Source organism: Mus caroli, chromosome 4 (genome assembly GCF_900094665.2).
Source record: "Mus caroli chromosome 4, CAROLI_EIJ_v1.1, whole genome shotgun sequence".
Taxonomy (NCBI): Eukaryota; Metazoa; Chordata; class Mammalia; order Rodentia; family Muridae; genus Mus; species Mus caroli.
The window spans coordinates 13,555,886-13,567,689 of NC_034573.1; the positions used below are offsets into that span (position 1 = coordinate 13,555,886).

The following is an 11,804-nucleotide window of genomic DNA, read 5'->3' on the forward strand; positions in this document are numbered from 1 at the left end:
TGGGGCATATAAAGTTTGCAATTCCAATGGGCCTCTCTTTCCAGTGATGGCCAACTAGGCCATCTTCTGATACATATGCAGTTAGAGTCAAGAGCTCCGGGGTACTGGTTAGTTCATAATGTTGTTGCACCTACAAGGTTTCAGATCTCTTTAGCTCCTTGGATACTTTCTTGAACTCCTCCATTGGGGGCCCTGTGATCCATCCAATAGCTGACTATAAGCATCCACTTATGTGTTTGCTAGGCCCCGGCATAATCTCACAAGAGACAGCTATATCAGAATCCTTTCAGCAAATGCTTGCTACTGCATGCAATGGTGTCATCGTTTGGAGGCTAATTATGGGATGGATCCCAGGATATGGCAGTCTCTAGATGGTTCATCCTTTTGTCTCAGCTCCAAACTTTGTCTCTCTCACTCCTTCCATGGGTCATTGTTCCCAATTCTAAGAAGGGGCAAAGTGTCCACACTATGGTCTTCGTTCTTCTTCAGTTTCATGTGTTTTGCAAATTGTATCTTATATCTCAGGTATATTAAGTTTCTGGGCTATCCACTTATCAGAGAGTACATATCATTTGAGTTCTTTTGTGATTGGGTTACCTCACTCAGGATGATGTCCTTTATATATATTGGATATTAGTCCCTTATCTAATTTAGGATAGGTAAAGATCCTTTACCAATCTGTTGGTGGCATTTTTGTCTTATTGACGGTGTCTTTTGCCTTACAGAAGCTTTGCAATTTTATGAGGTCCCATTTGTCGATTCTAGATCTTACAGCACAAACCATTGCTGTTCTATTCAGGAATTTTACCCCTGTGCCCATATCTTCGAGGCTTTCCCCCACTTTCTCCTTTATAAGTTTCTTTGTCTCTGGTTTTATGTGGAGTTCCTTGATCCACTTAGATTTGACCTTAGGTTTCATACCAGGGTACAGGTATGGTTTAATATATGGAAATCCATCAACGTAATCCATTATATAAACAGACTCAAAGACAAAAACCACATGATCATCTCCTTAGATGCGGAGAAAGCATTTGACAAAATCCAAAACCCATTCATGATAAAAAAAAAAAAAAAAAAAAACTCTAGCTGCATATGTATCAAAAGATGGCCTAGTCAGCCATCACTGGAAAGAGAGGCCCATTGGACTTGCAAACTTTATATGCACCAGTCCAGGGGAACGCCAGCGCCAAAAAGTGGGAATGGGTGGGTAGGGGAGTGGGGGGGGAGGGTATGGGGGACTTTTGAGATAGCATTGGAAATGTAATTGAGGAAAATACGTAATAAAAAATATTTTAAAAAAGAGTCTTGGAAAGATCAGCAATTCAAGGACCATACATAATCATGATAAAAGCAATCTACAGCAAACCAGTATCCAACATCAAAGTAAATGGTGAGAAGCTGGAAGCAATCCCACCAAAATTAGGGACTAGACAAGGCTGGCCACTTTCTCCCTGCTCATTCAACATTGTACTTGAAGTCCTAGCCAGAGCAATTCAACAACAAAAGAAGATAAGGGGGATAAAAATAGGAAAGGAAGAAGTCAAAATATCACGTTTTGCAGATGATATGATAGTATATATAAGTGACCTTAAAAATTCCACCAGAGAACTCCTAAACCTGATAAACAGCTTCAGTGAAGTAGTTGGATATAAAATTAACTCAAACAAGTCAATGGCCCTTCTCTACACAGAGGATAAACAGGCTGAGAGAGAAATTAGGGAAGCAACACCCTTCTCAATAGTCACAAATAATATAAAATACCTTGGCGTGATTNGTATAATAAGAACTTCAAGTCTCTGAAGAAAGAAATTCTAGAAGATCTCAGAAGATGGAAAGATCTTCCATGCTCATGGATTGGCAGGATCAACATTTTAAAAATGGCTATCTTGCCAAAAGCAATCTACAGATTCAATGCAATCCCCATCAAAATTCCAACTCAATTCTTCAACGAATTAGAAAAGGCAATCTGCAAATTCATCTAGAATAACAAAAAACCTAGGATAGCAAAAACTCTCCTCAAGGATAAAAGAATATCTGGTGGAATCACCATGCCTGACATAAAGCAGAAGTACAGAGCAATAGTGATAAAAGCTGCATGGTACTGGTATAGCACCAGACAAGTAGGCCTCTTAGACTTTTCTATATCTTCTTTATTTAGGGTTCTAGAGTGCTTCAATGTCCCTTCTAGCCCACGAACCTGAGGCAGTGAAAAAGATAGCTAATAGGACAAGTGGGTGTGAACCTGTTTAGAAGTAGTTATTTGGGGGCAATACCAACCTTCCTTGTAAGGATATCAGCAGTCCAGTCCAAAACATCAAACACGAATCAGTAGTGGCAGCCCAGTCCAATTGGTCAACACCAAACATCAATCAATAGCTGTTGGCTCAATACAGAAGAAACAATGAGGCTCCACCATATTGGCAAGAGTCCAAGGAAATGGCTTAAGTTCTGCATCATGATGGCTCCAGAATTAATCGATTTGAGAACTCAAGTACCAGAGACACTGTGATGAATGCAGTGCACATAGATGATTTAACTATCAAAATGGACACTATAAAGGGAGAAATGTAAACCTCTGGTTAGTACTTATATTTGAAGGTAACACAGCACAAATTTATCGAATAAAACAGGAGAATAGAACAAATGCTGCTAGTACTACAATGTTTAAGAAGATATATGACCATGTGCTTTCAAAGATTTGTATGTAGGAAGTACTTTAGAACCATTCTCTTATATTCAAGACATGCCATCAGTTGAAATAGCTTATAAAAATGGATAAAGTTGTGCAATAACTTCAGATAAAATAAAGACATAATTAAGACAGGAAAATTACAAACGATGCATTATCTCTCATAATATCCAGTTCTGCATTCCATAGGGTGTTGGAATACACAAAAGAAAGGAGATTAGAGATGCAATAGAAAGGCACACACAAAACTTAAAATTTTGCAAGAACAGCAAGTACTATTTCTGCACTCAGAATGGAGAGACTGATTTCTCCTTTGTTGATAAGATCAGGCATATTACAATTGAAAAAGCCCAAATAGCATAAATGAATGGGACACTGCAGAAGCAGTTATTATTTTCAGCATTAGGAAAGAGGTCTGGTGCATTCTGATTAACTAAACCTCATTATGTGCCAACAACCTTTGTTCCTAGTAGAATTCAAATCACAGGGTGGTGTTGTATTTAACAACTTACCCTTGTAGACTATTGTGAGGCTGCAAGTGACGTTTAATTACATTATTGCCAGTCATCTGAGGAATAGTAATTACTTGGAACATTTGGCAAATGGTTCTGATTAAAGCAGCATCCTTTTACTACAGGTCGTAAATTCATATCATAATCCTGCCAACTTTCTTCTAAAACCATATTTACTCCTTTTGCAAGGGGATAGTTCTACCATTGGAAATAATTTTTGTAAAGAAATTTGAATAATTTCATGATTAATCCATGCCACAAATTGATTTTGACTATTATGACTTAGTTGCATGTCTGTGTGATTTATTTTTGCAACACAAGGAAAAAAGTGACCAGGAGACTCCTTTCCTGTGAGATCTAAAGTGCTTTTAATAATTTAGCTAGACCACTAGCCAACAGCTTAGAGCATGGCTGAATGCAGTATTTATCTGCCTAAGTGCAGGATGGTTGGTTCCAACATGTTTACTTAGGCACTGGACTCCTGGTATTTGCAAGTGAAGGCCAGTTGCTACACAAGGTGAAAAGCAGTGAAGATTGAATATTTTTCCTTTTAAAGAATAATATCAAGAATCTTTTTGGGAAGCCACTTTGGGACTCTTGGCTAAGATGACATATCTGTCCTTCCACATGAAGACAGGGAGAGCCCAGCACCATAAGCACCAGCACTGACCCCCTTGATGCATTCACATGTATCCAACCTTTTGCTGTAAAATTTAGAGCCACTTTGGGTTTTCTACTCTTGGATTGACTGCCAGTATTGTACTGCATTGCATTGCATTGCATTGCATTGCATTGCATTGCATTGCATTGCATTGCATTGTATTGTATTTGCTACTCTGTTTATTTTATCTTCATTTAATTAAAAGTTCTGTCCCTGTGAAGAGTTTCCTCTAAATTTCACACCACTGGGGTAGGGTTCAAGCCATAGTTCCTCTGTGTTGCCCAGCTAGGCATGTGTGAAAGCTGCAGTACCCCTTCTACCGCTGGCTAGTACTACTTAGTATTGTTTGGAGAAACAAACTCATTGTTTTCAAATTTTGCAAATTTTAACTACTAAGGTGTTTAAAATTGGATTTAGATGTAAAAAAAATGATGCTATTTGTTTGTTTGTTTTATTTTGTTCTTTCAAAGCTTTCCACTTGCCTGTAAATAATTAATTTTGGCACAATCATTAGGAATCTGATCAAATTGCATACCTTCAAACATACTCTCATACCTCTTCAGGAATATCTCTCCTTTTTCTGTCTTTTTTTCTAATTCTCTAATTAGAGGACACCTCTGCCAAAGTCATGCTACTGTTCCATTCTATAGGCTTCTATTTTAAAATCACCTTTGTCTCTTAACCATGCACAGACTGGGTTCTCAATATTTGCTCCCTGCAATGGTCATGAATCCTCCTATAAAGAAATTAAACTGATTCTTCATAACACAGTTTCCTTTTATTCCATGATCCCTGTATATTATCTGAAAAACTTAAACCTTTGCTGCCATTCCTTGAGCAACAGAAAGTGATGGGTACATTTGTTCCAGTGTCTAAAGTTTCCTAAGGGTCATGGCCTTCCTGGATTTTGTCATAGTATTTTTATTTCCTCCATGATCTTTACAAGATATCTAAAGAAGCATGCCAAACCATGTTTAGGTAGAATTAACATATTTATTTTACTTTTCAATTTTAAATTAGCCTTCTACTCTACAGGTATATTTCAATGAGTTTGAATAAATAGAAAAATTATTATTATTAACATATTAATATTAAATATCTGTTTTGAGGCAGCCAATGCCCTCAGAATTTTAAAAATAAAATAAATAGTACTCAGAATAGGTGTGAATTACTCAAAATATGCAGGAAAATATGTGAACAGACAATGATAACAAACTGTCATGGGTAGATGGATCATTACATAAGGGTTGGGACAGTGTGAAGAGAACAACAGACCTGAAAGAAAATCTTCATAGCCAAGGAAATTTTATTCTGTGATAGTAATTCTGAAAAAGTGATTATCTAGGACCTTATGGCGAAAGGACCTTCAAGAAAAGATATTTAACAGAGACTCTAATAACCATGCAAGCTTATATTTTTCCAACTTGTAAAAGGTCATAAAGGGAAAAAAAGTGGTGATCTCAGAATGGCAGGACAAGGAGTTGTGTGCCAATGGTCTTGGTTTTGTTTCCAGAGATACGAAATTTACTGACAGAGAGTGGAGAAGTGAGAGGGACTTAATTGAACAGAAACAGATATAAGTTGTCCTGTCTTCTATGGTCCATATTTCCATCTCTCCATCCCCATTAATTTCTTGTCATTGCCATGAATCAAGTTCTTAAGTTTTAGTTTAACTTACTTTAGGCTAATCCTAAACTCTATGTTGGACATAGGGTCTACCTACTTAACCTCTGACCTCAGTGCACTGCTATTGTGGATAAGATCACAGGACTCTCCTTACCTTCTGTCTTCTCATTGAGTAACTTGAGAATTCCAATTTAGTTTGCACCCTGCCCCCAGAAATTTTTATAATAAAAAAGTTACAAATAAATCCTCATCACTATTGCCTTGCTAAACAACATTATCCTTGTGTTCCATTTTACACTAGAGAATAGACTCCCTCTTGACTAGACCTTCATTTACAGTCCTCAAAACTGCTTTATTCACTATATTTCTTTGACCAGAATATCTGTTTTCTCCTCCATGTTCTTCCAACTATGAGTACTAGAATGGCACTGTGCTTCATCTTCTTTTCTTTCTATTTCCACTTCCAGATTACATACTGTTGTATAATAGGACAGTGGAAGACTTAAACCACTGCTCATCTAAGATAGGGAATCAGTGACTGACCAGATCAGCAATAAAGCTAAAGTCCAGCTTGGTGAATAGTGAGTATGGGAGAAAAGCAAACCATAAATACCTTTAAAAAGCTATATTAACAAAAGCCCATCCCAGGATACATGAAGTCTCTTGAATGCTGCAGTAAACCAAGACCTTAGTTCATAACTTACAAGCAGTTTGATAGACTGAAGGGTGTCTCTTCCAAAAGGCTTGGTTAGTCAACTTGGATGGTCTGTCTTATCAAGTGTCTCAGTTGGTCTGAGCCTCTTCTTGGTAGCTCTTCTTGGCCAAAAGTGTCCCGTCCCAATCCTCGGTTAGGGACAGAAAGGGCTAATGAATCTGTTCAGAGATTTTCTGAAGCTATTGAATAGCATAATCCCTGAGTTTTCATAAAATCCCTCTAAGTGAAATACTTCAGCTGAATTAGCTTCCCTCAAAGGAGGAAGTCACGTGGTATAACATACTATAAGCTAATATCTTTGTATGCATGGGGCTTACTTTTGTGATTAAAAGTAATAACTCTGCACTTGATCTGAGAGACATCTGGATGCTTGTTTTGCCTTACTGTATGACATTGAAATTTGTATAATATCCCAACGCCTTTTCTGATTTACTAAAATGAAAACAATAATAAGTGACCAACTAAAAAAATTGCAAAAATTAAACAAGAAATTGTGATTAAAATGTTTGAAACGTCCACAGAAAACTAAGTAAGCTTTTCTTAAAGAAACAATGTTTTCCATTACAATTAATACATATATGTATGGCATGTTTAGTTAATTTTATAAGGAAAGATGTTTCCTAAATTGAAAATGTTCTTTATAGTATCTGATTTTAAATCCCTTAATTTTGTTTTTTGTTGTATTGGTTTGGCTTGGTTTGATTTTTTTTTTGCCTGTCTCTACTCAATATAGTATCTTCTATAATAAAGTGATGCTGAACATCCTTCAAAGACTTCTTCATCTTCAGTATGTCAGTGTCACATGAGAATTTGGCACACGGCCTCTTTTGTTCCTTTGTGATAGACTACTTGGTTTTTTCCTGGGTTTGTGCCAGAAATATATAATTCTCAGAAGAGAGTCATTATGTTGTATTATAGTATATAAATTGTTGGTAAGGTCTTTTCCTGAAAATCATATTTACTGAATTTATTTTCATTCCTAGCAAGACCTCCATGTAAAGTGTTGGACTTCCTCTACAATAGCTTTAACCATTTCCCTCAGAAACAAAATAGAAATAAGCCTTACAGGTTGAATCCTAACACTTCAGAGGTTGAGACAAGAAGAAGATGAAGTTGTAAGTCAGCCTAGGGAAACAGGGTGAGGTCAGTCTTTAAATATATAATAACAGTTTTAAAGGTGGATGAAAATGAAGAGGACAAAGGAGGGAAATGAAAGAATGGTGAGAGTTAGGAAAAAATAGAGTAATGGTTTGAATGTCACTCTGAGGCTTCTCCTGCACTCATGTTACATAGATAACACTGTACAAGTTTACTTAAGTGAGAATTTGCAGGGTGAGACCACTGTAAATACTTTTTGTCAGAAAACCTCTTCCTGGATAGAATTGATACTTATCAAGTTCATGCTAGAAATGTGATTCGTATGATACCTAATAAATAGGTAATTTAAGTTACAGTGTTCCTGTATTTCTGGTAAGATATTATAACTCATCTAGGAGTCAGAATAACATGAGTCCAAACTGTAACTATAATAATAAAATAATAAAAGTGTAATAGCTATAACATGGGAGATTGTATATTTTCATTAATGACTGGAGAGATACAGAAACAGCCAATGAAACTGTGTTTTGGTATTGCTGGTCTTTTTAAACTTTTATTCTTTTACTTTCCAATCATTTGTGACTACCCTATCACCCCTTTACAGAAAATACATTCCAGTAGGAAAACCAATCTTAAACCTATATTGATCACTGGAGTGAGGAGTGTCGTTCTGTTTTCTTGGGTTAAAATTTCCTAATACTAAGTAGCATTTTTCAATTCCATGACTACCACTTAAAATAGTCTTATCTTCTATTCTTCTCATTTGACAGGAAATGATTTATTTCTTGTAGCAGTCCATGAGCTGGGACATGCTCTAGGACTGGAGCATTCCAACGACCCCACCGCTATCATGGCCCCATTTTATCAGTACATGGAAACAGACAACTTCAAGCTTCCTAACGACGATTTACAGGGCATCCAGAAGATATATGGTAGGTTCCACTATGTTTTCTAAACCCTATGTGGTAGCCAGAAGTCTTGTGCATTTTTTTTCTTAGAAGTACATTCTTTAAATATATAAGGCAGAGAAATATGAATGAAAATATCCTTCTGTAAAATTCTATCATCAGTCAAGTTGTCCAAAAACTTAATGTATAGATTTTTCAGAAGAACTTAATCACTGATGGAGCTCTCTTGTTGAATTTAATGCAAATGTATACTCATAAAAAATTCTAATAATGTGCAATTTAAAACTTAGGTAGTAGTGTATTAAAATAGATGCATAAACTCATAAAAAAGTTAAAAGGTCACATTTTCACATAATATGTTGAAACTTTCTTAGCCACTGACAGCTGGTCTTAGTATTTAAAATTCCAGTTTGTGGTATGTGATTTGGGAGCCAGCTGGAGTTTTGCATCTTCCTCCTTCTCCCTCTCAGGATATCTCAAAGTTTGCTGCATGTTGGACTGAAAGGATGAAGCAGAACCCAGAACAGGTGGGGTTCTGCAGGATTCTGGTCCACCAGGGAGCGAGTGCCAGGTGTGTAAGGGCAGGAAGGGAGAAAGCTTTCTCCTAGCATCTTAGTGTTACATCTCTTTTAGGCAAAAGCCTTTCCTGATGTTCTTTAATGAAACAGCTCTCTGAGGAGATATTAGCTTGTGCATATTTTTTTTATTATTATTCAGGGTGGCCTAGGACACATAGACTGTTTTTCTGGGTGAACCAAGGGTTATATGGTTTTGTGGAAGAGGCTAAGGATATCCAGGAGAAGCAAAGGGCATAAGCTGAAGACTAAGGTACTGAGATGACTCCTTTGCATAGGGAGGCATTTTAGGAATCTCAGGTGCAGAGCTACATGAAGGTAGGCAGTGGTGTCCAGGATTCCCCAGGAACACAAGAGAAAGTCTCACTGTCAAAGGGGATCATCGTTGTGCACCAAGCTCATGGCTTTTTGGTAATGTTAGACTTTGATCTTAGCAGCAGAGTTTCCCAGCATCTGTTACTTCTATGGAAAACATATTTTTAAAGGCAATATAAAAACTTACTGACCACCAAGGCATAATTATTAAATCATGAAGAAAGTCAACAGAAAAGGAACGGAAGTAAGCAACTATGTTTATCAACATGTAGTATGGACTCTAATATGACAAACTCCATTTGTTGGTGGTAGTTAGTACTGTTTTTGCTTGCAGAATATATTCAGAAAATGCAAATTAAGAGAAAGGGGGAAACACTACCATGAATACTTACTGTGACTATAAGTTCCTCAGTATACCTAGTTACCTTAGTAAAGACATTTATTTCATACCATAAAAATTTTGACATTCACAATTTACCAATAGTAGGTATTCTTTACTATACTAAGTAAATGAAGCTCTCATATTTAGAAATAACTGTGTGCTATTAGTGTCCCTATAATCAGTATCCAGAAGATATGATTTGCATTTCAAACTGCAATTTAAGTGAACTAATTTGTTTTGCATTCATTAGTTTCTCAGTTTTAGTAGCACAATCACAATCATTCTCTTAGGGTCAAAGTAAATTTGAAATGCATTGGATGGACTGATACGTGTCACAGAAACAAATCCAAATAGCTTGAATGCTGAGAGATATATTGCCTGTGTGTGTCATCAGACATTCCTCCTGAATGGAAGTCTTTTTCTTATAACCTCATGAATTAGTGTCTAGACTTAGGGCTGTGAAAAACTATCCAACCCATATCTAAATATTAAGTGTGGACAGCTCTGTATTTATTAAAGAGTAAGTGAATCAGTCTCTTAAGGAATGATGGCTGACATCTGTCACAAATTGAATGAGTAAACTTCGGCTCGACTTGGAACCCTCATTTTAGAAATACTTTACATTACTCTTTCACCAGTGTTACGATAATCAGTGGACCCTTTAGATTCAGTATTTACATGAAACACCCAGTTATTCATCAAGATGTTTTATAAAAACAAAATAGTGAAATCAGTAAAAGCTTATAAAATATAGTTAGAGACATATGGTAAAATAACCTTTCACTTGTGAGTATTTATCTTTGGAAAATATTTTCATGGAATCAACCTCTGTCAAAGTCCAGTTTTCCGTTGAATGGAGCTCACAGTTATTAATCTAGTGTTTATCCTCATTCATCTACTTATTTTCCATGAAAATTCTACTTCCAAACAGGTTTTTTGAGAGCAGCTTTCGAAAAGGGACTGGGTTGAAGCCATAAAATAAAAGTCACTAAAAAAAATTAACAAAGAAGCCACAGTACTAGGAGCTGGACTCCAGCTTCATGAGGACAGTCTGAGACAACCTTGGTAGCAGTTGGGTGGGTTTGAGGGTTTGTGTTTTCAGAAAATATACTATCATAACAACCTCTTAGCTTTGCTTAGTCTGTGCTCTCTGCTGACAAGCGCTTGTTCTCTGTAGCATATTTTCCAGCTCTATTCCAGATTTAAGTGAGCCAAGCACTGTCCTCATGTTTTCAAAAGGTCCACCTGACAAGATCCCTCCACCTACAAGACCTCTACCGACAGTGCCCCCGCACCGATCTGTTCCTCCAGCAGACCCAAGGAGACATGACAGGCCCAAACCTCCTCGGCCTCCCACTGGCAGACCCTCCTATCCAGGAGCCAAACCCAACATCTGTGATGGGAACTTCAACACTCTAGCTATTCTTCGAAGGGAGATGTTTGTTTTCAAGGTAGGAGACCTTGATTTATGTATTTATTTATTTATTTATTTATTTATTTACTTTAGAGAAGATAAAGTATCTAGTGTTGTTTTAGAAAACAAGTTCTCATTCATTCTAACTACTCAACCTTCCAGGCAGTTAGGAGTCAAAAAAAAAAAAAAAAAAAAAAAAAAAAAAAAAAAAAAAAAAAAAAAGCATCCTAAAAATCACATGCGCAAATGGGCGTCGATTTCTAGCAGAAGATTGCTATGACATTCTATTTTGGGAATACACTTCTGTCAGCAGGAGCTGAAATGCCTGGAAATATGAGGTTGAAAGTACTGCATGTTAGGAAGAGATAAAATAGCAGAATTTAAATCATGAATGGGATCTAATAGCGACTATTTGCCCGTCAGCTTAGCCACTTCCCAGAATGCTATTGCTCAGATGTCTTACTATATAAATCTTAAAATGTCTCTCTAATTAGAGCTGACAATTACTGCATTGCTTGGCTGTCATTGTCGTTGTCGTTGTCGTTGTTGATTTCCTTTTGTGATTTTGTTTGGGGTTCCCCTCTTGTAAAATCTCTAGTCCTCCATCATTTCCAGAGGATAGAACTTGGGATGTTTGTTTGTTTGTTTGTTTGTTCCATAGGCAGGATACTTAATTTGTATTTGCCATTATGTAATATCAAATTACATTTTTATATTTGAAAAAATGTGCTTGAGCAAGTTCATTATCAATAACACCAGTGAAAAGTAGATGCAAAGAGAAAATAGGTATACATACACACAGACACACACACACACATTACACACACACACACACACACACACACACACACATATATATATATATATATATATATATATATATAAAACAAGGGAAAATTAGGTGATTTG

The 11,804-nt window shown here is 36.5% G+C and overlaps 1 protein-coding gene across 2 annotated transcripts in view; it reads left to right on the forward strand.

Moving 5' to 3' along the window:
• Positions 1-11,804, forward strand: part of Mmp16 (matrix metallopeptidase 16) — a 251,243-nt gene that overhangs the window by 167,359 nt on the left and 72,080 nt on the right. For both annotated transcript variants that reach the window (XM_029476386.1, XM_021160140.2), the window contains 2 exons: positions 8,072-8,233; positions 10,721-10,932. In XM_029476386.1, coding sequence (XP_029332246.1) covers positions 8,072-8,233; positions 10,721-10,932 — 374 coding nt within the window. The remainder of the gene's footprint in view (positions 1-8,071; positions 8,234-10,720; positions 10,933-11,804) is intronic.